The sequence below is a fragment of the Telmatherina bonti genome, assembly GCF_933228915.1.
Source record: "Telmatherina bonti genome assembly, chromosome: 12".
Lineage (NCBI taxonomy): Eukaryota > Metazoa > Chordata > Actinopteri > Atheriniformes > Telmatherinidae > Telmatherina > Telmatherina bonti.
In genome coordinates this window covers 19,707,441-19,735,331 of record NC_136610.1, presented here as the reverse complement: position 1 = coordinate 19,735,331, position 27,891 = coordinate 19,707,441, and the positions used below count along the sequence as shown (strand labels likewise).

The 27,891-nt window shown below is 39.7% G+C and overlaps 1 protein-coding gene across 1 annotated transcript; it reads right to left on the bottom strand.

Annotated features, from left to right (window-relative positions):
- On the bottom strand, positions 1-27,891 carry med12 (mediator complex subunit 12; the record flags this gene model as incomplete). Its single annotated transcript, XM_079250466.1, has 43 exons — positions 1-415; positions 501-582; positions 1,379-1,609; positions 2,427-2,592; positions 2,723-2,952; positions 3,079-3,156; positions 3,335-3,549; positions 3,651-3,792; positions 3,890-4,249; positions 4,619-4,768; positions 5,309-5,444; positions 5,574-5,683; positions 5,980-6,181; positions 6,310-6,471; positions 6,623-6,786; positions 6,886-6,957; positions 7,283-7,462; positions 7,983-8,119; positions 8,271-8,384; positions 8,501-8,611; positions 11,994-12,114; positions 12,269-12,413; positions 12,511-12,738; positions 12,929-13,057; positions 14,126-14,289; positions 14,410-14,553; positions 15,114-15,232; positions 15,670-15,814; positions 17,196-17,369; positions 17,468-17,527; positions 17,615-17,844; positions 18,033-18,159; positions 18,755-18,886; positions 19,129-19,265; positions 19,350-19,449; positions 19,952-20,098; positions 20,283-20,555; positions 20,849-20,959; positions 22,368-22,543; positions 24,451-24,610; positions 26,653-26,844; positions 26,986-27,090; positions 27,790-27,891. 43 exons carry the CDS (start codon positions 27,889-27,891, stop codon positions 378-380), a joined length of 6,501 nt encoding a protein of 2,166 aa, XP_079106592.1. The 3' UTR covers positions 1-377.

The window sequence follows — 27,891 nt, the reverse complement described above, 5'->3', positions numbered from 1 at the left end:
AACTGACATGATTTTTTTAATGAGAAATACATGAAACTGAAAAAAAAATTGTACAAATTGAAATAAAATAAAAAGAAATTGCATTATTCTTATAATTTGTGGTTTTTTTTTTTTTTGTTTTTTTTTTTTTTTTACATAGACTTTTTCATCATTAACCAATAAGTGTTTACTTCAAATGAGGCTCCCCTCTGACAATCCATGATCACACACAACTGAAGTCATGATATTTTCACATCGTTGCCTCAGTGGTCAAAGCTGAGATTTGGTTCATCTGTTTGGTGGTCCTCTGCAATCAACTGTCCTCACTTAATTTCTACAGGACATGTTCTCCCCACAAAATGGGCCTTGTGTCCACACACTACTATAAGCAAGCATGATCAATAATATGGATTGGTGCCCTGTCCTGCTTGTGTATCTGGGGGGGGGGAGGGGAAAAGATTAATTACAAACAATGGCATTAGAAGCATGGGTTGTAAATGAAAACATGGAGGTTGACTTACTTGAAAGTTGTTGTTGCAGCTGTCTGACCAGAGCTGCGGTCTGCTGCTGCTGCTGTGTCTGCTGCATCCCCTGCCGTGGAAACTAAAACAGATTAACAGAAACTTTGACATTACAGCATTTCACAAGTTTCCGTGTAACTGATGTTATGGGTGGATCAACATTTTGTGGCATGATTTTTACAAAGTTAGGCTGCAGGTCTTTTTTTTTTTTTTGGCACACTTGTTCACATTGTGCTCTAAAAGTGCCCAACATCAGACTCCAGTGCGAACTGTCTGCAACCATGCATGGGCAGATAAGGACATCACACAGTTCACAGAAGTAAATAAGGAGGTTTCCCATTAACTTGTCTGGAACAATTTTTAAGCTGTTGCACAACTGAAGCCAACAAAAAGAGGTCTTTATTTTTCCCTTTAACAAAATATGAAGAAAATGTCGAGATATTATATTACCATGTGACAAGTCAAAATGATTAAAGTGTAATCTTAAGCTTTCTGGTATATATGAGGGGACAGAAGTATTGGTGTGTGTTCAACAGGATTCTGAGCAAACCTTTTACCATAAAATGATGCCAAATGTTTTGAGTTAAAATGAAAAAAACTGATCTAGATGATAGTCTGAAAAACTAAGACCATCATTAAAAAAACAGGTATGGGTCATGTTGTGTGCAAAGAAACCAGATTTTGTCACTTTTGCCTGCATTGTGAATGTAACCCGAGAATTACAATATCTTCCCTGAACAGCACAGTGACATGCAGTATGTTAGGATGGATGCAGACAGTGTCACTAAATATCAGAAAATACAATTTGGGTCAATCTATCAACTCATTCTGCAAAATAAAAGACTATTCAAGCATTGATGTGTCAGCTTTGGACTTACCATGGGTTGCTGGGGGGGCAGTGGCTGCATGTTCAGGCTCTGGTTTGGTGCCTGTCCTGGAGGAGGCACCGCTGACACCTGCTGCTGTTGCTGCTGTGGAACTTGTTGAGGAGGAACCTGCTGTGGCTGAACCTGCTGCTGCTGTTGCTGCTGCTGCTGAACTTGGGCTTGTTGTTGTTGTTGTTGCTGTTGAACTTGGGCCTGCTGCTGCTGCTGCTGCTGCTGCTGATGCTGTGAAAATGGAGGAGAAAATAAAAAGTTAATGGCAAAGATTTATGTTGAAGATATTCTAACAAAATATTAATTAGGTGAATAAATAAAATCCCTTTTCCAACTGTTGTAAGTAGTCTCGTGCTTTCCAAGCTAGATGCAGACTCCAGTTAATTCAGGTTTTTGAAAATAACATTTTTATTATGCTTTACAAAATGACTATTAATCTATGGCAGAGGATTTCTGGTTCGGCCCTGCAGAGCCTAACCTAGAGCTAAGAAAGTATTGGCTCCTATAAGAAGCTAGCAAGCAGTTTGTACAAGATATAAGTAGAGCATAGCACAAAGAAGATTGTGCAAATAGCTGTTGCTTATCTGTGTGCTAAGATCAGGACCACTGGGAATGAACCATGACCTCCAGAACCAGCTGGTTTTTAGCGACAGCACAGATTGCTTAAGGAATGAAATTTTGTTTGATAGTACCTGATTTTTCTAATCGTCATTTCGGAAAGGTTTAAGGAGCGAATGCTTCCCATTAAAATGACCAAATAGAACTACAGTACACACCTAAAAACATGCTGGACATATAAATGACCCCAACAATGATGGAAAAATCACCAACAGTTAAGGCTGAAAACCAACCTTTAATTAATATGAAGATATTGACTATTCAAGTTTTAAAACTTCATGTAATCATGTTCTGTTGGCTGGCTTTTGTATCCAAATATTGATTTGCTAAATCAGATGAATCTCTTCTATGAATGACAATAAATAAACCAAAACAAAGTAAACAGACAAATTTGAAGGAGAAATGAATGAATGATCCATCAGTGACATACTCTGATTCTGAGGTACTGCTGTTGGTGTGCTGCTTGTTGTTGCTGCTGTTGCTGCTGTTGATCTGTCAGCATCGGGTTTGGCCTCAGGCCTGGATGGACTCCCTGGGCTCCCATATGACCAAGATTGTGCATGATAGGATTCTGTTGGAGGGGCTGGTGAGCAAACCTTAAGTTTATAAGACAAAGGAAAGGAGAAAAATGAGGAGGAATAGCAGTGTACCAACGACACAACTTTATATATAAGAACACAGCAACAGTGCTGCTCAGATCTAATCAAGCCGCAGCCTGACACTGACCTCTGTGTGTTCTGCATATTGTGTGCGTAGCCAGGAGCCTGCTGGTGAACATAACCACTAGGCCTCTGTGGTATTTGCCGAAGAGGATCCACCACAGCTGGGTTGGCCCCCGGATGCGCACCCTGGAAACTTTGGTTCCCATAAGTGGGGGGAACTATACCACCACCCTGGGAAGGATGCTGCTGCATTCCCATGTGCGATCCATATGTGGTATAGCCCTGAGATATGTTCTGAAAAGTGTTGATAATTAAAACAAGAGACAATGAAACCATTACCAACTAGTTTCTTTCAAAAATAGTCTATTTATGTGGCACAGACAATTACATATAAAAAAGCAGATAGAAAAACAGACTTACCTGTGATGTTTGCATTGAAGTGTAGGGTTGATTAGGTGTCATCTGTCTGATCTGCTGCCCTATGAGGCCTTGATTCTGCTGAAAGTAGTAATAAAAATAAGTGTAGTGGTACAATTATACACTTGAATTATACACTGAATTTATATACAAAACAACCCATACAAATGATCAAATATCCTATTTCTACACAGCTTATAATGAACGTTTTTGTCAACTTTTCTTGACTGAAGGGATTTGCTTGAAGAGACTAACTCACCAGTCTGACCTGTAACTGATGTCGCAGCATTTGACTCTGGGGCAAGCTAGGCTGGGGTTTATAACCCAGTGGATATTGCTTGTCCATTCCCATCATACCAGGCATGTTACTCTGCATGCCAGACATCATGGCTGGATAGGTGGGCCGAGTGGGCATCATTTTGTTCATCTGTGGGGTACGGGTGGGTCTGTAGGGAGTTTCTAAACCTGGACCACCTGTTGAAAAATCAAATAATATGCAGATGGCATTAAACACGTTTCAACCAGGATGACAGATCATGATGTGAGATTTTGACGACAGTATTCTGGAGGCTGACCTGGAGGCAGAGGCTGGTTCTGTGTGTAGATGCCCATGGTCTGTGGGTTGTAGGGTAGCCTGCCATACGAGTGGCTCGGCATCAAGTCTGGCACATTAGTCCCATAGGCAACACCGCCCGGTGTACGGTTACCATAATCCGGCTAAAGAAAAAGGAAAATCAGTTTCCTGTCCAATCTCGAAATCATTGTTTTGCAAAGCCATACTACTTTGAGAGCATAAAATTCACAGATAACCGACCTCCGTCTTGGAAGTTCTCTTTTTCTTGATATTCTTCTTCGCTTTTGACTCAGAGGGGACAGCTGGTACATTCTTTTCTGGCTTCACTGCCTCCATTATTTTCTTCTCTGGCTCTTGGGAGACGGGTGTAAGCGGCTCCTCTTCCTCAGGAAGTAGTTTGAGAGGCTCCAGGTAATAACTACGAGGTTTGGGTTTCTGGTGGGTGTGGTAAAGCAGGAAACGCTGCTGCTCCTCAAATTTGGTGATCTTGCGATCCACGCGCACAGTACCAAACCAGCCCCAGGAGAGAGGTGCCGAGTGTTTTAGACCCTCAAAGACATCCCATGGAGAAATCTTCTGTTTGGTTGATACTTGAAGACCCTTGTGGAACAGCAACAAAGCACTTTTAATAAGCTCAATTTCTAATGTACAGGTCACAATGACTGCCTACTGCAGGTTAGATCATTTAAGGATATTACTTTCCTCTAGGAGAGAAAAAAATTGAAGAAATTGTCAGACAGGCTCATGCATTTTGAGAGAAATCCCATAAAATAAGAAGATTTGATAGCACTAATATTATGCTTATTGATTTCTTAGACATACTGTGACCAAGAAAAGACAGGAGTTTCCTGTAATGTATTTCTCTTTACAACCTATAATTTCCCCCACCACAAAATAACTCATCAGTAATTCTATGCATTAGAGTCTGACAACTACCCACTGCCAGATCTGACAGTGATTACCGCTTACCTCCTTCTCAAAGCCCGCAATTTTGTTGCCCTTTGTGTCTATTAGCGAGCCTTGAGGTTCACAGGTTATGACATCACGAGTTTGCTTGGGCAGCGGCAGAAGCTGGCGAACCTTTTCCAAACTTTCTGACTGCCGATCTCCAAGCTCTTTCTGTGGAACCAAAAACAGATGAGTAACAACACTAATAAATGCTTTAAAAGAAATTCTTTGAGGATAAAGTGTTTTCATAAGAATAGATTATTCAAATGTGTTTTAATTGCCCAAAGATCTTCAATCCAGGTCCTTGTTTTCCAGGTTTTCCAAGCATCCCAGCTGCAACACACCTGATTTACATCAATGTGTATTTAGCAGACATATGCAGAGCTTGTCTGGGTCTGAGTCTGGTGTGTTCCAGCAGGGAAACGATGAAAACCTGCAGGATACTGGGCGTTGAGGACCGGGGTTGAGGATCCCTGGCCAAGGTGACATTATCAACAACTGCTGGCCAGAAAAGGTCATTTTTTGCAAGTATAGTGACTGAAAGTGTAACAGGCTTTGAAAAACAAAGTGATGGTTCAGTTGCTTCATTCTAGTCAAACAGACTCTGAATCTGACGTTTTCAGCTTGAAAATATTGTATTCCACACTGTATATTATTACAACTTCAAAATCCAATGCAAATTTAAGTATATAACAAGCCTGCAAGTCTTACCCTGAGCTTCTTGACCAGGTTCATGTACGCCCTCTTATTCTCCTCCATGCTGCCCTGAGAGATGCTGGACATGTCAGCAGCCAGTGTACCGTTTATCAGCACACTCAACATGTCCAGGACAGTTGTAAAGAGCTCGCTGTTGGAGAGGATCGAATGTTAAAGCAAGGCAAACTGACGAGTTTACAATTAACTTTTTTCTTTGTTTAAAATGAACCCTCAAGTTCCTGGACAGAAGATAATTATATGGATTGTGGTCAACACTCACTTATTGGACTGCATGTCAACTGTACCGCTGCTGATGATGTCGAGGAGCAGCACCGCCCACTCGGTGGTCTGCTGGGTGCTGCGCTGCACTGTGTCAAACATGCCACCAACCTTAAAAAGGAAAGAAAATATATTAATTGAAACTTAGAAAAACAAACATAAATCCCGGTTTAGAATACAATAGCAGTGAAATAACATTTGTTTAAATGTGTTCGTGACCGATTTAGAGACAAAATGACCATTCCTGGTAAGTGCTGTTATATTGCTGTGTTAACAGGGTTCATGTTTTGTTTTCTCAAAAGGTGTAAAACAAGAAGGGGGGCTTTTATTTTGTCAATATATTCAATCAATACAATCTGTTATCAGTTGCACAATGAAGCTTGCTGTGGTCTTTGAAAGATGCTTACAAGATTCAGTCGCAGCTTCAGAGCCTCGTGCATCATTTGCTTTGCCTTGCAGTCATCCTGATACTGATCCTCTCTCCAGTTGGTGACAATCTGCTGCACTTGGCTGTAGAGGGAGGTGAGAAGGCCTTCTCTCTGCTCATCTTGCCCCTTCAGGCAGGTCAGGACCAAAGACAGGAACGGCTGCTGGCTCAACAGAGACATACTGCAAGGGAAGAGTCACACAGTTATTTGATGGCCAGGATACACACAAAAAAAAAAAAAATTAAAAGACAAAAGAAAAAAAACAAACAAAAAAAAAACAATGAAGGGATATGTGAGCTTGCTGCGTACCTTTTCTGTTTCTGCCTATCCCTCTCCTTACGAGAGGAGGAGCCAAGGTGCTGTCCTTTCTCGAGCTCCTCTCCGGCTGCCTTCAGTACATGGCCCTGAACCGAGGTGGGCAGTTTGGCTATCAATGGAGCCACCAGCCAAACACCGGAACGCTCTGATGAGCTGCAAATTAGTCACAAATAGTTGCTAGAGTTCAGCATCGCTGAAATAAATCCTCCACGTGAGAATGCTTCATATTTTTACCTTGATTACAGAATTTGAGACATTGAAACACAAAAAGCCACAACTCAAAATGCATCTCGAACAGACACACCTTAATATAGGTTTCATCTTGCTTGTGGTGCTGTTGTTATTAGATGCAGAGCCACTTTGGGCTGCTGCTCCATTTCCTGAGGGGTTGCTGGAGTTCATCTCAGCTGACTTCTGGAAAACCTCTATAGTGGCCTTAGCTATGTTTTCCAGGAGAGAGTAAAGCTCCTAAATGGGAGATAAAAAAAGAATCTTATATTTCTACTTACAAAAGTAATACTGTAGGGGTATGTTAAAAATATAACAACTGCAAAAAGGAAGACTTACATTGTTTGTGCTCTGTTTGATCATCAGCTGCAGCTCCAGAGACGACTGTCTCATTGTCCACTGGTCCATATTCTTGATCAGGAACAGGATTATTGTGCAAGATTTTACAAGCAGCTTACATTTTCAATATGCCCAAGATACACACTGTCCTCACTTAATTAAATATGTTCTCAGCTTCTGATTTGTCCAGGAGAGGCCAGCAAACCCCAACAGTTTAATTTTATGAAACAACTCGGCAGTGATTATAGGGCATAATAATAAACACAGTTAAAGCTTGTTTTTAGACTTATACTTTGTACTTTTAACACTAGTTTTTAAAACCCCCAAAAATGTATCTGAAGCAAAATACACACAAATAGGTTTTTTAGTACTAAATGTATTTTTTTTCCCCTCTTACCTGAAGGATGCGTTTGATTCGTTGCCTCTGAGGGTTATCACCTTCATCACTGTCCAGCTGGCGGTGAGGATAACAGATAAGCTGCAGTAACCGTTGAGCCTGAATGTTCACCAGAACCGGGTCCTGCAGAGCACTGCTGTCCTCGGAGAGGGACTTCAGGCAGCGTTCTCCAACCCATTCCTGCAAGAAACCACAACAGAGGGGCAAGACATTAAAGAAATGTTTCAGCATTCAACAAACTCTGTGATCCTAGGGCATACATTCAAGCATCAAGACAAACTCAGTTGTGCAGAACAAGCTTGACTAAAGGCAGGGTGGGTGGTGAAAACAACAGGGGCTTTGATGAAGAATGGATGTGCACATGCCAAAGGTATGTCAAGTAGTCTCATGAGGCCTCAGGGCATGTTAAAAACTTGACTAATACGGGCTCTCTGTGGTCTTCACAGCAATGTGACACAAATGCTTTTGACTGCGTTAAAAAGAACCTCATTTGCCTTAACAGAGGCCTAAAGGCAGAAAAAACAACAGAAAGAATCACATTTAACAAGAGGAAGAAAAATGGCCACAGGTACTCAATTAAGAAAGCCATTTCTATTGATTTTTTATTTCTACAACTTCATTTTCATCTTCCTATTTCACTCTGCGAAGCACTGTCAAGTTCACTGCTTTAATATAGTTATTTTGCAGCTTATATCCTCACCTGCTGGCAGATAGTCTTCAAAACATACTTTGCATATACATCCAAGCTGGCTGTTTCTATGGAGACATTGCGCCCTTCAGATATGTCATCGAGACCAGCAGGATGTGACAGACCAGATCCTCGTAGCTCAGCGTCACCTAAAACAACACATGGAACAAATTAAATCAGCATAATCCTCTTCATCCAGCAATACAATATTATAATAATCTGCTAATCTGACACATTCCAATCTTTTAATCAGGTCTGAAATCAAATAATGTGTTCCTACTTATATGCAAAGATCAATACCGAGCATAAATACAGCTTTGAGGACAGCAAACACTGCTCCAACAACTATGCTGTTCTGGGAGGCAGCAAGAAGGTGGCGATCACAGGACGATCGAATTCCAACAGTAGATTTGTCTGCAAAGATGTGAAATAAGACCACAAGTAAGCATCTAGATGATAAGGAGAAAATAAAAAAAAGGAGAAAAAAAATTATGGAGTAAGAGTAAAATCTTTTAGGTTGAGTTCACTACCTGACTTGACACCATCCTGAGGGACAGGGTTTCGCTGCGGTGTCTTAAAAAGATGGAGGAGAATTCTGCAGGTGAGTCTCGCTCCTGGCTCAGAGTCCTGCTCACTGCAGGCTGAAATTGAGATCAGACACATATGCATTCATTAGAACTGGCTTTCTTCACATCTTCTTGAGGAGGTTCACGCTATTTTTGGATAGACTACACAATCCACTACATCAAAGTCATGCATCTAAATTTAAACCTTGTCATAGATATACTCATCATCCAGCAGGATCAAGTGGAATTTGCATGGAGTTTGTTACAGCAATCTTCAATTGCACCTCACCATTCCTCCCATTAACGATGCAAAATCCTCCAGATGCATCACCTGACGGACTGGTTCCCTCTCACCACACCTCTTTGGTCTGCTCTGTTGATTTGGTGCCCTCCAGATAAATGGATGCTGCACACGTCACCACCCCGGTATAAGAAGAGCTGCAACTCTTCATTCCCTGGCAGCTGTTTTGTGAAGACAACTTGCCCATCTCGAGACTGGCTATTTGTGTTGCGCTTTTAAGACATTTTGTGGCTATAACTGTGGTTTTGTGGATTTTGTGTAGAGATTGAGCTTACCCTTAGTATTGCTTTTGGTTTCTGTGTCGTCAGTGGTGCTGCTTTAGTTTGTTTGTTTGTTTGTTTAATTTGTTTTGAGCTGCACCACCTGGCTTTCCCTTCGGCTTGTCCAGCTGTTTGTTTTGTGGGACAATAAATTCCCTAAAACCGTATTTTATGTCGTGTCCTTTTCGCCCTAGCGAGCCGGGTCGTAACATAAGTGGGGGCTTGTCCGGGATCTCATTCAGTGGGTTCCCCGTGGGTCTTTACTGTCTCTACATATACTTGACTTCTCCCTTTAGCTTGGACCATTTTGTAGCTTCTCCCTTTCTTGAACTACTTGACTGCAGATTGTGGAACACTCTGGATTGCAAATCACGAATAAAAGCCACCAAGAGCCAGATTAAAGCTTTGCTGGTGGAATCGTACCTTGTGGGAAAGCCTCATAATTCATTTGTATTAGACGAATTTAAAAAGTGTATACCTGACTGTGTTCTGTTGTACTTAAATGAAAGGGGACGCCCATCTTGTCAGCTTCTGTTTTCGCAGATGAATATGTGTTTACGCACAAAACATTTTTTCCTGTCTGTACTGAAAAGCCCCGCTCTAATCCAGTACCACCACCACCACTACAACCTGTCAAAATCTCCACTGTGAAGAAGACATGAGAATGTTTTTACTGTCACAAACATGGACATGTTATTGCAAACTGCTTGCCTTCGGAGTGCAAAAATCAGTCAAGTCCCCAATTTTCTAAGGTTGTTGGTTTGATTCTTGCAAAGCCCCACTGTGTAGTCCTTGGTTATGGTGAGGACAAAGTGCCTAATGCATGTTTTGAACCATTCATTTTGACGGCTTTGCTTCCCTCACAGGTAAACCTGCTGATCTGCAGCCAGTTCGCATCTGAAGAGACAGTGGAAGTTCCCAGTCTCTCATTCTTGCCAGTGCTTTGCCTTTCTCAAAGCACTGGTCTTGTGATTTCAGTTTAATATTGGTGCTGAGATGGAATATGTTCCCAGACCAGTAAATAATGTTTACATAAAATCTAATTTCATCACAGGTTTCTTTCCTATAGTAGTTTGTCCAGATCTGCCAATAAAAGATATAGCCATGTTAATGGGAAATAGTGTTGCTGATGGCTTAGTGGCACCCCATTCAAGTATTGGATGACCAAATGGTCAGTAAGACACCACAATCTTTTTCACCAAAATCCCAAGCTGTATCCATATTGTGTGGTCACACATGCACAATTGTGCATAAATGCTGACTCATCTCCTCCTGATTCAATACTCAAGTCACCATTCTCTGACCATGACACGGAAAGTAAGACTAGACATGAGCCAATTGCACTAGAGACAGAAGAAGTTTTGGAACACCAGAAATGTAATGTGCCACATTCTGATGTTGCTCTTAATTTAACCCAAGTACACTTGTCCGCAGCTCGAAAAGTTGATCCTTCCTTGATAGTGTTGAACAACCAAAAAAGGAACAGCAAGCACACATTTGTAAAAATGAAATTCTCACGCATAAACGGTCACCAGCTGCTGCAGAAGGCTCAGCATGGAAACTCATAAAACAACCCAACCCAGCACAGACAAAAGGTTTTGTCCTTGGCGCTTGAAAGTCAGTGGTCTGCTCATTTAGGTATTACAAAAAACATACAAACTTTTGCTGAGACATTTCTTTTGGCCTGACATGAAACGCAATGTATCCGAATTCTGCCATAGCTGTCATGTCTGCCAAGCTGTCTGTAAACCTAACCAGGTTGTACCCTCTGCTCCGTTGTGTCCGATTCCTGCAATTGAACAAACCTTTGACCACGTCATAGCTGACTGTGTTGGTCCTCTTCCCAAATCAAAAAGTGGAGATCAGTTCCTACTCAGCTATGTGCGCTGCAGCCCGTTTTCCAAAAGCCATTCCATTGTGAAAGATCACGGCTACATTAGTTATAAAGGCATTAACGCAGTTCTTTTCCACATTTGGATTACCAAAGACCATACAAACAGATCAAGGTACAATTTTCCATTGTAGACTCTTCCAGCAAATGGTTCGCACTTTGCATATTAAACACGTAATGTCCAGTGCGTACCATCCAGAATTATGTGCTCTGGAACAGTGGCAAAAAACACTAAAGGCAAGTGAGCCAGGCTGTAACAGAGTTGCTGTTTTGAAATGGGAAATGAGAACAAAATATCTATTTACCACCAGTGAGGGCTGTTGGCATTTGGCAGGTGTAGTAGCATTATAAAATTAGCCAAACCCAACCCAACCCAACAATGAGGCTGAATGAGGCTTTGTCTCCACAGTGAGAGAAAAAAAGATTGACCATGGATAGACAGAGGCTTCAGTGACAAGGCATCAAGTCTCACCAGATCAAATACTTTCCATAATTTCATTTTAAATATATTATTTAAAAAATATTGTGAAAGACAGGGGCAAAGTCAAGTATGTACTAGACCCCAAAATATTAAACAGATGGTTATTATAGACAATGTTTCAAGTTTCTGAAAAATATGGTTTGATATGACTTTTTTTTCCCCCTCAACCCCAGGCTTCAGATGGTTGCCTAAACAGTCTGAGATCATCATGTCTTGGGATTTGAAACAAAATAAAATAAAATAAAAAAAAACACTGTGAATGACATACATAAAAGCATCTGACTACTAATCATTCCATCTAATCTAAAAAGTTTTTAATAATTACTAAGGGACACCTTCTTCGAGTCATAAGAATTTGACCAAATTGAGCAAAAGGTCAATTAATCTACTGGGACTATTGGAGTTGAAGAGACAGGGAAAAAAAAAAAAAAGAGTAAACCCCTTTTCCAATTTAGGAACCATTTCCATTAGTCTAATAACTGTGCCTGTACATACATATATATGTATACACAAATACCTCTTACCTGCATTGAGAAGAGAAGGAATGGCCACACAGCGGACTAGGTCTTCCAGGAGCAAGCACTGTCTAGCAATGAGAATAGCTACGAAGGTTGCCAAGGAGTCATGGAAGGATAAATCACTAACCTGAAGGACATGAATGTAGAGATCAACTTTAACATTACAATCATTTAAGTAACAACCAAATACATGACAACAGAAAAAAAGTCTGAAGTTGCACAGAAGAATAAAACACTTAAGGCATTTAAGAGCTACATCAAGACTTGAAAGTACAACTTACATCCACGTTACACAACAAATCATTGAAGCCACAGTTCCCATTATTAGAGGAGCAGCAAAGAGCTTTGAGGATGCCAAGCCACTCGGCACTTAAAGAGCGACAGTACGCCGTCAGCTCTGCACACAGGATCCCGATGTCATTCACCCTGAAAGCAATTTACATGGCATGAAACAGTGGTACAATGAAGGAGACAGCTATCTGAACCATACACATTGAGCTGAATCAAAACAATAGTAGTGTACCTTTCAGGGTCTCGGTGGTCCACGCAAACATCCATGAGTACGTTACAAACAAAACTGTAGCGGTTAGCTGGGCTGTCGTTGAGGATTTTGCCCACCATGGAGTGGTTGAAGTTGACAGCTGAGGGATTGGCGATGGCCTCCATCATGAACGCTGGATCCCAAAGCATGTTAGAGTCCGACGGGTCAATATTACAGTAGATGGAGTTTTTCACTTTAGAACAGAATTCACTGTGACAAGAGAACATCAATGGTTATATTGGTTACTGATCACTTGAAATTTTACTAGAAAGAAAACAATATTTGTTAATTACTGAAAGTTGTGAGAAGCACTTCAAAGGAATGAAAAAATCTGTTTCATATTTTTCTGCTGGGACAACAGGACTCATGAATGCACCCCCAAACAGATGATTTATCCCACCTAAAGATCTCTCCGAACTTGTTCTTGAGGTTACAGGAGGTGTAGAGGTCATACAGGTAGGCCAAGATGCAGCGCTCAGCTGAGGAACAGTCCGCCGGGTTCACGCCTGACTTCACCACAATGCGCAACCTGTGAAGACATTTAAACAAATAACTCACAAGCAGCTCATTCACGTCCAAGTTTGAGGAAAAGGTTTTAGATATTTTCATCTTTTGCTTAGATGATGCACCAATAATTGTAATTTTTTTATAATCAGCTCAATGTGGAACTACAACCAGCAGCTTGCTAACACAAATAACACATCAAGACTGAAAATAGGCTAAACCAGCTAGAATTAGGGCTGTAATGTCAAATAGACAGCGTTTACAGTGTAGCTTCCTCTTCCCATGCACCTCCTTAGACAGATAACTAGAAGTTACAGCAACACAGAGCAGAATGACTATGATTGGTCCATTTTTTTCATGTTTTTTTTCTTGTTTACACAACACGTTCAAATACAATTGTGTTGTGGAACACAAATGTCAGCTGTAAAAGGCTGAAATTTCTGTATTCTTCCTGCAGCTATTTTCTGTCATTTAAAAGCTCTGCTTGTTCCTGTTCACCCTATTCAAAACTCATACAGCCAACAATATTCTGTTTTGTAGCAGTTGTCATTAATTAGGTCATTTATTAGGTTTTTGAAATTGTATTCAAATTTCAAAACAGTGCCACTGATGAGGGTGATGGGAGTTTGGCAGTCACACCTACGCAGACACGTTGCCCATGCATAAATTCTCACACAAGCTCACATCATTTAAGTAGGTGCTCATGCAGGTTCCGCATCTGAAGTTGAATAGTACTTTCTGCTGCACTTTGTCCCATGTAGCAAAAACCTACTATGTAATGTTATTTTCTCTACTTTTCAAGAGGCTATCTTCCGTTTTTTGGGACACAAGTAAAACAATGAACAATGTAGAGATCTGTTGTAAAAGCTGAGTTTTAGTTGTTTATTTCAGGTTTTTTTTTTCTCTCATTTCAAGGTAAGCTACTGAGTTAAATGCACTAGACTGCTTTACTGTCAAATAACAATTTTGATGAAAGCCAGCAGCAAACAGCATTTGCAGCGCCAAAAAAAATCTGACCACCTCTTTACAAAGCAGCAGCAGATTTAACTTAAAGTGGATCAGTAAATCTTACAGATAAACATTTATGGCTTACCCATCAAAAACTTGTGCTGTCTGCTCAGGGTTAAGAATAAGACAGGAATGGTATCTCCTCAGCACAGCAACAATACACAGACACAGGCTGGTGGTGTAGCTGCCCACCAGGCTGGATGACTTCAGCAGCAGCTCGGCTTCCACGAGACTCAACTCATTCAGGAGCTGCAACATATGAAAATTCAACTGACTTTCAGCCAAAAGATATAAACTGACTTTTAAAAGGGATATTTCTGGCTTTACTATCGATAGATATGAGGACATTAAAGACAGAGTTGCAAATACCTGATTAGCAAAGTCTATGAGGCCACTAATATTGAGGGAGTACTCCATGAGGTCAAAGATGAACTGAATATGTTGGACAAGAGGCAGGTGATAAGACATCCCTAAGGCAAAGCTGGTGATCTGCTCAAGAACATTTCTGGACACCTGAAAAGAAAGCAAACATCATGAAATGGAAGAAATGATCAGAAAACTTTCTTCTTTTTAAACCACCTGCAGCTTGTTTTCCGATTGGAGAAACATGCATAGTCATTCTGCAAACTAGGAACCCTTTTTTTGTAAAATATACAAACTAAGACAACAAATTAATATGAATGTGTCTAACTTTTAGATTCTAAATATAGTTAGAGTTTATTGAAACAAATGATGAATGAGACAGTACTTATGCATTAAATATTAGTCTTTTGAATGAGTTGCAGATATGAAGCTGGAAGTTCTGTCATCTTACCCAAATTAAAAACAAAAAATTCAAATAAAATTTTTCACATTCTTAGAAATCTTTAAGTGTCTGGAATATTATTAGATTTACTCTGTGCTATACTGCTCCTTCACAACCTGTACCATTTTAAATATCTTGTGATTTATTTGATCCTTCAAATTATTTAAAATAAAGAAACCTTTAACAATATTTAATTATATTTATATATCATCAAAGTCACCATAGGCAGGCGACTGGTTTGACATTTGATCAGGCTTTTTGTTCTAACCTGGGAGGTAACCTGATGCTGGTCAAAATGGGAGAGGAGCTGGAATTTGGAAAAGATATCCTCTGCAGTGGGAAAGGCTTCCGGCTTACTCCTCTTCCTCTTTTGTCCTTCCTCCCCTCCTACATGAGGGAAAGAGAAAATGAAAAGATAGTTACCTTAAATGCATAAAAAAAGCAGTATTTTTCATTTACGAGAAACACTGTTGTGAGCGGAAGGTCATCATGAATGTGCAGGAATGTGCCACCACAACAATGCAAAATCTGAAATCCCTCTTACGACGGTCATTTGTATCAGAGATAATAAGGCTGTGAAGAGATGAAGCCCATTGTCATAGAAATTGACTCAAAAAAAGTGGCAAGATACATCCAATAAAAGTCAAACATAAGAAACTTTGAGGAAATTCTCACAGACTCCACTTTCATAGTCGAGGTTGGCAACTAGGTCAAATAATGATTTAGTAATGACCAAACAATTGGCATGCCTGGGTGTGAGCAGTAAAACACAAGCAAATGGGAAGTCTGGGCCATCAGTCACAAGAACTGAGGTGCATCCTCACCGGTTTCTGCTGTGCTTTTGCGGTTGAGCACCTTCAAGATGTCTTTGGTAATTTTCTTGATGGTGTGTCGTGCTTCATCTCTCAGTTTGCCTACACCGTAGAGGACCACTAAACGCTGGTTGCATTCATGACTGGCACTTTCCTCCTAAAGACACAAACAAGGAGATACACAAAGCATGAATGCATCCGAGTAACAAAGCAACAAAACAATGGAACCAAAAGAAAGAAACATGCTGGGGTTTCAGGAAAAACTCTTTTCTTTCATTTTTGTAGAATGAGTCAGTTTTGTCTTTTTAAAACATAATTAAAGAGAAATAAAATCTAATGAGGTACATGAGCTGAAAAACAAGGTAAGCTTTAATCATAAATACATTAATATTAATTTCTATTCACTAATTAGTTTATTTGATAGGGACAGTGTATATTAATGAACATCTATTGCAACAGATGTAAACATGCTGGATTATAGCTAACAAGCTCATTTGTCTCTGTCGTCCTTAGGCAGCGGAAGAAGGAATACATGATACATAAAATGTTTGAACAAATAAAAACAGAATAAAAAGAATAAAATATAAAATGCAGCATAAAGATAAAGGTGAAAACACAATTAGTTTGTTTTAGCCAGTGTTTAAGTTGTGTTTTAAAAGCAGGAAAAGTGGGATATTCTCTTACTGTGGGTGGTAAAGTGTTTCAAAATTTACCACACTTCACAGAAGTTTATTTTCACCAAAGCTAGTTGGGGAATTTCAGAGTCTCCCATAGAGAAAGCCCTGGACCTGAGTCCAATATGAGTTCTTAGTCTAACAAAGTCAGACAAGGGAGGAGGAGCCAGTCCATTATCAATGAAAAATGAAACTGTTTAAAACATGTCTGATAACTGATAGCTGACAGCTTTAGGGCTGTGGGGTGGACCCTGGCCTGCCTGGGTGCTGGGTGGTTGCCGTGGCAGCGGCTCCTATGAGCATGCGGGGGATGGCTCCGGGTGTGGATGGATCCCAAAGATATTGTTTCCTCACATCAGTATCGAGTCAGATGTTTATTAATTAATTTTATATTTTTTGTTGTTTACTTTTTCTCCCTACATTCAGTTAAAAAGACAGTAGTTAGGGTTAGTTGTGTTGTTGGGAGGGGTAGGGATGGGGAGAGTGGGGGGTTTGCTGTCTGTGCTTGCGTGTGTATGAGTGTGTGGAAGATAACATGAGTTTTTCCATTGTTTTAAAATGCTTTGTTATCAACTTGTTGTATGTAAATGTTTATTTATTATCTTTATGACTTGGTTTTATCTTACAAAGCACTCTGTGTTGCCTTTGGCATGAAAAGTGCTTCAGAAATAAAGTTGGATTTTATATGACAACTGAGATGGTTCATTTTGATTTTATCAGTGAGTTCAAGGTCATATTGTATGAATACTTTCTATTTATTTAACATTATAATTTACAAAGTCAAATTTACAAAGAAGCGGAATCTCCCAGTCAGATGTGACAAAATACCTGGTGTTCAGGCTTCAAGACTGTGACCATTCTCACCTGAGGAATAGGGAAGTGAGTGGCATACTGAATGTGTCTGGGCTGCTCATACAGTTGAGGAAAGGCAGGGTCCATGCCTTTGCCCTTACAGCTGGCCTTGCTGTCCTGCTCTGGAGCAGGTTTCTCCGGAGAGGGGCTCCCTTTGGATTCACAGTGCATTGGAGGTGAGAACATCTGGAGGGAAAAGAAACAGATAAGTTTGTATTGGGAGGGGACTAAACAAAACCGATTTGCAACTTATCTGTAGATCATGATCAAATATACTGGTTTACCTCATCAAAGTTAGCACTGGAGTTGTGATCCATTTCCATTGACTCAGACAAACCAGTGTCCTGTTAGACAAACAACAACCTCACGTTAGCCTTTCATATTATTTCCTACTTCATAGCACGACAGAACAACAGATGTCTCCAACATGCCTCCAATTTGACACTGCTGCCTGCATCCTGTTCTTTGCGCTCTGATTCATCAGAGGGCTCGTCGCTGGGAGAACGAGGGCGTGGCAGGTGGGAGTCAGAAGCCAGATCACCACGGGAGATCAGTGTGCACATGTAGATGTTGTGGGAAAAGACATCATGACGGATGAGCTCACAGAAGAGAAGAACCAGATTGGAGAACTCCACTCGCTCGCTTTCATTTCCAGGCTCCGCTATAAACATGTAAAAGAAAATTTTGAATTATTTAATATTAGGTAACACCCTTTTGAAGCATTCTGAATAAACATGCAGCAGGTAATCAGAAGTGCAGACAAATGGATCTAAAGTTGCTTAAAATATCAGACTAAGATCAAAATAGAATAACTACTGCTGAAAGCATAAAGTGAAAAGATAGACGTACTTAGTGTGGGTGCCTGCGTGTCAAGAAACTGCAGCAGTACATCCTGAAAGACTGGCAATGTGGCGGCTGAGAGGGATCCGGATGATACAGAGCCCTTTTCATCCACCACCTCAGACTCACCACACCTCTGCAAACCAACACAGACAACATATAAGACAACAGTCTGAGCGCTAAATGTAGAAATCCTATTTACAAATCTCCTTATTTAGCAGGTTCATTGTGTTACAGCTTGTTTATAGATAGAGGTAAAGAAGCCAAAAAATATGAGCACGTATGATCTAAATGTTTTTCAACACATTTAGGTGGGTTTATGGCTCTTTAAGACCCCCACAGCAGTAAGATGGGATAAAATAAATAAAGACCAATGCCTGTGTGAAACAACCAATGCCACTTGGTCACAGTTTTTGTTTGTGTTTATTTAAAAACACATTTGGAGGGTCTAAGTTAAATCAAGATAAAAAATAAATTAAAAAAATAAAAAGGAAAATGAAAAATATGTACATATCCCAGCTTTTTTCTTTTTTCTGTAAAGTATCAAAGTCTCACCCCTTTAAACATTTATTAATCCTTTTATCGATCCAGACTCAGATTGACAACCTTTAAACCTACAGCAGATATTTCTGTATTTGGAAAAGCCACATCAAAAAGGTTGAACGCTGCTGCATTAAGTCAGTTTACAGAGACATGCGGCTGTATTCAGCTGGTGGTTGTGCATTTCTCACCTCTGCTTCTATTTCAGCCTGTCTCTTTTCCAGCAGCTTTGCCACCACCATGGCCCTGTGTCTGCCAGAACGCTTACAGCACACTGCCCACTCACAAAGCAAGGTCACCACTGCATCATCATCAGGTGACATCTGGAGACAAACATGCATGACAGAAGAGCTAAAAATAGAATCACTTGCTGACGGGTTTTGTTATGTGCTGATTGCAAGATCACAGCAAAGAAGCTAGAGACAAAAATTGAATGAACTTTTCAGCATATAAAAACCAAGAGGTTGATTTTAATGCGCACCATATTTTTCTGATCAATGCAACTTTACCTTGCAGTCACTTGTAGTTATTTGGATGCTAAATCCATAAAGAAATCAAGCTTTACCTCATGGCCATCTTTGCTCTGGCCTGAACCAAATATCCTGTTATAGAGTGAATCCAGTGAGTTGTTAAAGTCAGACTTCTCAAAACTGTGGTTGTCTAACACCTCCAGGGTGTGAAGAACTCTCCCAATGGTGAAGCCTGGCAAAAGATTACAACATCTTGAACTGTTGTTACATCTTGAGAACTGCTGTCTGAGGAAATGAAGGGATGCAGCTTTCTTACCCGCCGTCGTCTCCTGGCACTTATCAAATGACCACCGGAACTCCACAGCCTGGCCTCGCTCCTTAACTTGCTCCTCAATTTCTCGCAATTTTGCACGAACCTGCAGCAAATGATGGATTCAGAAAAACATCATCCGGTCAAAATTATGCTTGAAAACTATAGTATTTCAAATCCAGACAGAGAGGAAAAAAAAAAAAAGGTGGCCAAGAGTTCCAGTTTAGGGGGAAAAAAAAAAAAAAAAAAAAAAAACTAACTAAAAACATTCAAGAGTGCCAACACAAACCAGAATATATCAGACATGAACAAGTTTCTTAAACTAAGACTTTCCATTCGACTTGGGAAACCTTCTGCGCACCGAATGGACTGTACTTATTTTTCACTCCAGCATTTAATCTGACTCAGTTTCCTAAGTTGTACCTTCACTGATAAACTAATAATTTCTTTCTTGCCCCAGTGTTTAATATGCATTGAAAAAGTTGACAAAAACAACTTGATGTGCAAATAAAATTCCAATCGCTGTCCAAACTAGCATTCAATTTGAGAGACAACTAGAAAAACAGAGATAGAAAAACAGAAGAGGATAGCAAAATTATTAACAGTACCTGCTGTGTAAAGGCAGTGTTTCCTCCTGGCATTGGCAAACTGGAGGGGGCGATGGGAAGTAGGTCCAGAGGTGAACCGGTCTTGTTTCTGCTGTCTGTTAAAGAGTAATGCCACACCAGAGCACTGGGACAGCACAACACTATGCTCTGATGTAACAACAACAAAAAAAAAAAGACAAAAAAACCCCAAAAAACAGCAGAAGAAAGGGAAATAAAAAGGGAGGGAAAAGTCAGATATATAATGTTCAATAGCTGCAGATTTTCTCATTACAGAGTAAAGAAAGACTCAAAACATCCCTTTAACTTCAGAGCCGTTTAATTAACAAAGTACCTGTAACATGCAGCTGAGGCCAAACACCAGAGGCCTGTGCTGAGGGCAGATGTAGAAATCTGTGAAAGGTGTCTGGGGCTGGTTACCCCCCGCTGGCTGGGAGGTCGGGGTGGGTGGCAGAGCATTGCCTTGCTGTGTCAAGATGCTGTGGGCTGGATGCCCACCTGTGCCAGGACCCAGGCTCCCATCACTTAGCAACAAGTTGAGGCGGCGTGTGCAGAAGTAAGCCAGTCTTCGTGACAAGTAAGCAGACTGTACAAATTCCCCTGAGTACTGCGGCACAGAGGAGAAATTCACAGCATTACCCACAGCACTCAGTGTCCATTAACACCAGTCAGCTTAGCAAGCAGGAGTAAAAAAAAAAAAAAAAGAGTGAGTGCGAGTCCCTGTAGGTCCTGTCAGGAAAGGTCAGCAGCGTCAGATGAAGACACAAAACATGATAGACTGTTGACAGCTGGGAAGGCTGACATAACAGAGCTGCTTTGTGTAACTGTACTGGACTGCATGTTTCCCCCAAAAGTAAGCCATTTGTGCATGAGTGCTGATGTGAAAAGCGTTGGGTTTACCTGTAGCAGAAGCGGCAGGAGAAGTCTGAGAAGCTCATCTTCACCGGGCCGGACCTTCTCAAAACACTCCAGCACCCATGTCAGGAACTCATGTCTGTCCAACATACCATCCTGGACAAAGGAGTAAAACAAGATTATTGTCATGTCAAGAAGAGGAACACACACAAAAAAAACCTTTTTATTAATCAGTCATTAAATGCAACACAACTGCATAATTTGGAAGTGACAGGAAAGCATAGAAATCCACATTAAACGGACTAGATTTTGTGCAGACATGAAGCAGCCAGCTCATCAGTATATCATGGGGGCATCCTGAAAATGTTTGCTCCTTTGTTCTTTTCTATGCTCATCTAGGCTAATATTAAAAAATTCAAACTTATGTTGTCGTGAAACAAATATAAAGCAGGCATCAAGTCCAGCATAGTTTTCCCAGCTTACAAGTTGCATCAAATCGTCTACCTTGTAACTCAAGAGAATTTCCTGAAGTGAGGATACACAGCTGCAGTCAATAACATGTGCTTTTATTTGCTAGTGAAGCAACCAGACAAAAATCTCCGCATGTTACCAAGTGTACAAAAACAGTCTCCAAGAAACACATCTTATGTAAAAACAGAAAGTAATATTTTATCCATCATACATTTCTAAATTTCCCACCACAAATTCACAAAACACCCTATTATGACATCATCAGTACTTGTTAACAGGCTATGATCACCTGATTAAACACAACTATAAACCTACTCTCAGTTTTGTGAATTTGTGCTCAGCAGTTTAAAAATATAAGTCTTTTTAAAAAATAAAACATTCTATAAAAGCTAAAGTTGGTTGCATCAGTAACTGAGAAAACAATTATGCCGAAACTGACTAAATACTTTACTCCAAAAACATTAACGATATCTAACTTTGGATAAGAGTTACAGAAAATATAAAAAGTTAATGCTACACAGACGTATCATGAATGCAGTGTATTTAAGTAAAATCATTTAATGGTAATCCTTTTATTTTAGATAATTACTGAAACAAACACTAAAGCTAACAAAACGTGGTGTGTATACCAGCACAACATAAAAATATCAACGCCAACACAAACAACTGAGGTGACCAATACGACACCTCCCTTGTTTTGTGTAGATGTCGTCTCGGTCTGATGATGACAAAATATGAAGTTCAATGAAGAGGACTGTTTATATACAAGTTGTCATTGAACCTGAACATTTAACGGTAAATTTTTGGTTTAGATACTATTTTGTGGCTTATCACCTTGTTAGAGAACAATAAGTGCTGTGGTGAGTAATTAAACATGAACAATTGTGCAATAAATAGTTTAGAGAAAGTCAAATGAAGTTCACATGGACATGTTACAGTGCCCGTTGACATCATACAAAAAGCCAAATATCCCCAACTTTAAGTTAGTTTATATGAAAAACTATTTGTAGCACACCAGCAACAAAGTACTACAATTGACTTATGTGTTATTCATGACAGTGTTCAGGAGTAGACATAAAAGGAGTGAACAGACCTGAAACATGAACATGGCGAGCTTCTCGTTGTACTCCCATTGCTTCATGGCTGTGTCCACATCCGTGGGCATGGCTGGAAGGGGTGAGCTGCAGCCCTGACTGGGAAACTGTCTGTAAAACTCTGCCACCTTCTGAAGCTGCTCCCAAAGATACTTAGTAATGATCTGTGTCCATTCTGCACACAAACAAACAAGATTATGTCAAAATTACCAAATGAGTTCAATGCTGTGGCTTTATTGCTCTAATTTTCACCACACTTCCTACCATATTATCCCTGCTCTTTGAATTCGGCACATTTCCAGGTTACAAATGAATTTGCACAAAAGGCAACTTTACTGTTTAAATAAAGCACTTGAGTCAGATTTTTCTCTCCTTGCCTTCCAATAGCAAAGTATAGATTTACTTTACAGGGGAGTTCCTGTTTCAAGGAAGCATGAACTACTTCCTAACAGATTTAAATGAGATCAAGCAAAGCCTGTCAAAATGGTAACTTCAAACCATCACTTTAACTGGACGGGTTATTTCAAGGAAAATGAACAGTCTCCCTAAACTTTGTTACCTTTTCCAATCAGTACCAGTCTTCATTCCAAACTCTTTACTAAAAGTCTTTAGTAGTCACTTTAGATTCTACAATCAGTTCCTATATATGGAAAAAGAAACCCTCGAGAACAGGGATGTCAAACTCCAGTCCTCAAGGGCCGGTATCCAGCAAGTTTTTGTTGTTTCCCTGCACCAACACAGCTGATTCAAATCAAATGGATCAAGGAGCTTTTTGACAACCTATTTATCAATTTTGGTCAGGTGTGTTGGAGCATGAAGCCAACAAAAACCTGCAGGATACTGGCCCTCAAGTACTGGAGTTTGACACCCCTGCTCTAGAATATACTTGCAGAAGTCCAAAGCAATTGGTGGGCTGGCGTTACTCAATTTCCATCAGTGTTATTGGGCACCTAGCATCCGGTCTTTATTGCACTGGGCTTAATGGTAGATAGACCAGTTCCACAGCTTGGTTGTCTGTGGATGTCAGTTTAAATCGAAGCATCCCTCTGACAGCCTTCTTAGACACCCAGTAACAAACTCAGTGGTTCAACAATCCCTCAGATTTTGGACTGAGTTCAGAAAACGTTTTAAATTTGTAGTTTTTCCCTTTAAAGTCCTATTTTATCCGGCTATCTCTTCCCTCTTTCATGTTTTCGGATTGGCTCTTTAAGGACTGGCAGGTTAAAGTTATAAAGTACTTAAGGATTCTTCATTGATGATAACTTTGCTTCTTTTGATCAGCTTTCTAGTATATTTGGTTTTCCAAAAACACACATTTTTCAGATATTTACAAATTCTAACAAGATTCGAACCTGAAAACGAGACAATTTGACATCATTCTGTTCTCATCGCTCCCTGTTGCAGTTCAAGGTGGTCCATAAGGCCCACAAGTCTCTCATATTTACCTAGACATGAACCCTCAGTGTAATAAGTGTGACAGTGATGAAGCCACATCGATTCGCCCATTCTGGGCCGGCCCAAGTCTCGGACCATTTTGGCAGGAGGTTTTTTAGACTCTGTTCATTGTCTCTGGGGTAATCACACCTCACCTAACCCCCTTTTGGGTTTACTTGTTATTTTCTCAGAGAACTACAATGTTTCCTCCAACACCCATCACATTTTGTCTTTTGCTTCCCTCGTGACCTGGTGTGTTATTTTGCACAGATGGAAGGCTGCTGCCCTGCCAACCCACTCTCAGTGGGTATCAGAGGAAATGTTTTGCCTGAGCCTGGAAAAGATCAGGTACCGTGTTCAGAAACAAAACAAGAACTTTTAAAAAGTCTGGGGATCATTTGTAAGACATCTTTCTAATCCCCATTAATGCTACCTACATCAATCTTTCATTCAATTATTTATTGCCATCTAAGTTTGAGACAAGGAAGAGAAAAACTTTACTTCCAGCTTTACAGCTTTGTACGTTTCCTGCTGCTTTAAGGAAAAATGTTTTGCATAGAATTGTTCTTCATTAATCTTTTTTTTTAAACAAAAGAAAAAACACTATCTGAGCACAAAATATAATGACAGAAACCATAATTAACTTACCTATACAAGGATCAATCACATGTCTCTTCTTGACTTTAGTTTCTGTGATAGCTGCATGATAAGCACAGGTCATCTTGATCATCCATGCTGAACGCATCACAGGGACCAAGTACTTGGCCAAATATCCAAAAACTTCCTCCTTTTTGTTAAATATTGGTACCTGAGGCAAAAACATTTAATGTGGGTAAGTTATAAAAAGTGAATTAAAAAAATTATCTCTGAATAAATCAATAAAAATGGAAATAATGAATTTACTAACAGGTAATTTATTTATTCAAGTTTTTCTTGTTTGAAGAAAAGTGATCATGTCATTTTCCAAAAAATCTGGCAGCTAACTAGATATTTATATCATTCACTGCTGTATATTTTGGAAAATGGATCCACCTTAAGACTTAAAGCTTTACTCCAATTTGTTATAAAATCTTAAACTCTGAAGTTATCCAAGATGTTATTTATAAATTCAGTTAGTTTCATATAGAGTAACCAATGGAAAATGCTTGTACTTTGCAGGTGGAGGCAGGATTAGACAAAAAATAAAAAATACAATGCATTTGTAACCTGCTAAAGGGACTGACATTTATTAAATGGAAAACTCAAAATCTACTGACTGCCATCTGACAGAGATCATTGTTAGACTGATTACGGTAGTTAGAAGTAAACAATACAACATCAGACAATCTACAAATAATAGATGTTCTTCTATCAAAAAAAGTAAATTCATGACAATAAAGGTTTCTGACTATTACATTTGTTTTTTTCTGGTAGATTTACTCAAACAAAGCAAGCAATGCACAGATGTATGAAAATAATCATTTCTAAATGTACTAAAAAAGCACAAAATTAGTTACATTTAAAAAAAAAAAAAAAAAAAAATCATCACAGTAAAATTTCGGCCCAGTTTTTTTTTTTTTTTTTTAAAGATTCACAAAACCAGCACATGCATTTTATTAATGTCCACGAGCACATTAAGCTAAGCTAAAATCCTGACCTATTTGCAAGTGCTTTGGCAGGAAACATGTCAAGTTCAGCCACAACGACATCTTGCACAACACAAAGTTTCTTGACATATTTCACAAGTTAGGAACAATGTTCCTCAAAATAATGTGATGAAAAGAACGACTAAAGCCTCTGCAGCACATCATGTGATTTATAGAACCCACAAAAATTCCTTTATGCAAAGAACTGCACTAAAACCAAACTCTGAATGGCCATGATCTTCCAGCTCTGAGAAGACACTCTTAAAAACAAGCAGTTGCATAACAGAAATCACAGCACAGGCTTAGAAGCCTCTCCGTCAGCCAACACAGACTGTTTAGAAATGCTGCTGCATCTCCTGGTCCAAGCTCATTTGACATGGAATGAGTACAAAATGTAAAATTATCCACTGACTGCTGAAATCAAATCTTGAAATTTTTGTTAATAGAGAAGCCATCAAATGAAAGTATAAAATCACGGTGTATTGATAGATCACTAAGTCTAACTGCAGTCTGACTGCAAAGTCCAGGTGCAAAACCTGGCTTGCCTGCATTTGTAGGCCTACCTCACATTTAAAATTACAGGAATGAAATTAAAAACCTAAAAGCACAACTGAAGGAGGTCAAACCGTGGAGTAGCTGAAATGGAAAGCCAAACAAAAAGGTGCCCATTAACCTGGAAAGAGTCATTTGATTTATGCCAGCATGAAGGTGGCAGTCAGCAGTGCTAACAATATTAATTTGAAAAGCCCTCTTCATACCCTCTGCCGCACACAATTCAAAAACTTGGAGTCAAAGTTGCAGCTACAGGTTGATCTCAGCAGCTGGTTTGGCAAACCTGTTTGAATGAGTGACCCAGAAAAACAACAACACCTGATAGCACACTTTGACAAACAAAACAAATTTTCAATGAAAAACTGCTGCTCTTAATTCATTATGCAAGAGCAATTAAGTATAAAAGGAAAAAGGTGAAAGGAGGTCAACTTAAGCATGTCAAGTGTAGGGTTACACTGTCAGACCTTGATTACTTTTTTTCCCCTCTTTACTTCTTGTCATCCACTGTCCTGTCTGTCAAATATATTAAAACTCAGGGTTTGGTTGTTTAGACTTTAGTATCCAACTTAATACAAAACATTTAAAAACAAAACTAATGAGGTAGCATTGCAGTAGGAAGAAAAAGATTATTCTCAAAAGAAAAAAAAAAGAGAGGGTGAGAACCGTTCCTCACCTTTTTAGCCAGCTGTGTCAGAGGTTTTGTCCCGGCTAAATCCGTGAACCAATTGTTGATGGAGCTCTGTGACCTTGCTGTGACAAGCCAGAAGTTATCCTTCTGGTTGACTTGCGGTTTACGTTTACCAGTGTCTGCAAACGTGTTGTATTTCAGCTTTTCTGCAATGATGCTGCTGAAATTTGAACTGATCTGTAAAGCAGCAAGGGATACGTGTGCCATGGGTAAAATAAAAAAAAAACAAATAACAACAACAACAATAATAAAGGAAATTTGTCATTTCCAAACAGGACAGAAACTGTGATAAAAAAAAAAAATGCTGAGGGACGTTACCTTTGAGGGATTGAAGTTGACATTTTTGGCACTGCCATGTTCATCACCTGACACAGCTGGCTGATTATTGAATCCTTGCTTCACATTCAGAGCAGTCAACTCATCCTGCAACATACACAAATTTAATTCAGTACAAGACCGTCAAAATCGTTCAATACAACTCGGTAGTTCTACTTTGACCAAAGAGGATATGTGCTGGATTGGTTTAACACCACTATTAGAGACATACTTGTAACGTAAGACAACTAAATACAAAAAATAAATAAATAAACAAGCGCACGGTTATGTTTCAATCAACCTCTCAGATTATCTTTATTATTTAAAAATAATAATCAAGGGTCAAGAGGAGGCAGCACTAACTATCTAGGCTAAATTCTAATTAAAACTAAGCTAACCAATTAGCACAAATGACATTTAAAAGCATTAAGATTAGCTGTGCTCTTCTAGCTAACGTGAACTCGCAGGGATCAAAATAAGCTAAAAAGACAGTCACGTATAATATAAAAATTCACCGTATTATGCTATCCACCACAAAGCAAAATGCTGCAGTTTATATCTAACTCCACAGAAGCCGTCTGCTAACGAGCTAGTTGAGTTAAATATTGTCAAACGAGCCGGTTGTTACCCAAGTAAGATGGAAAGCTGGCTAACAACCTGACAACTAGGAGCTATTCATTGTTATGGCTAGGCCCGAAGAGCTGCTAAACAGGCTAGCTAAGGCTAGCACGTACAGCCTCTTTGCTAAGATTTTTCTCAATAAAACATCACTCCTGCAATTTTATGTTGTACATCGTGAGACTTCACCTCTTTTTGTTTCGGATCTTGGGGATAAACGTCTGGAGGGCCGAGCCGGGGCCGCTTTAATGGCCGGTGTTCGTAACTTAAGATCCCGAAAGCAGCCATCAT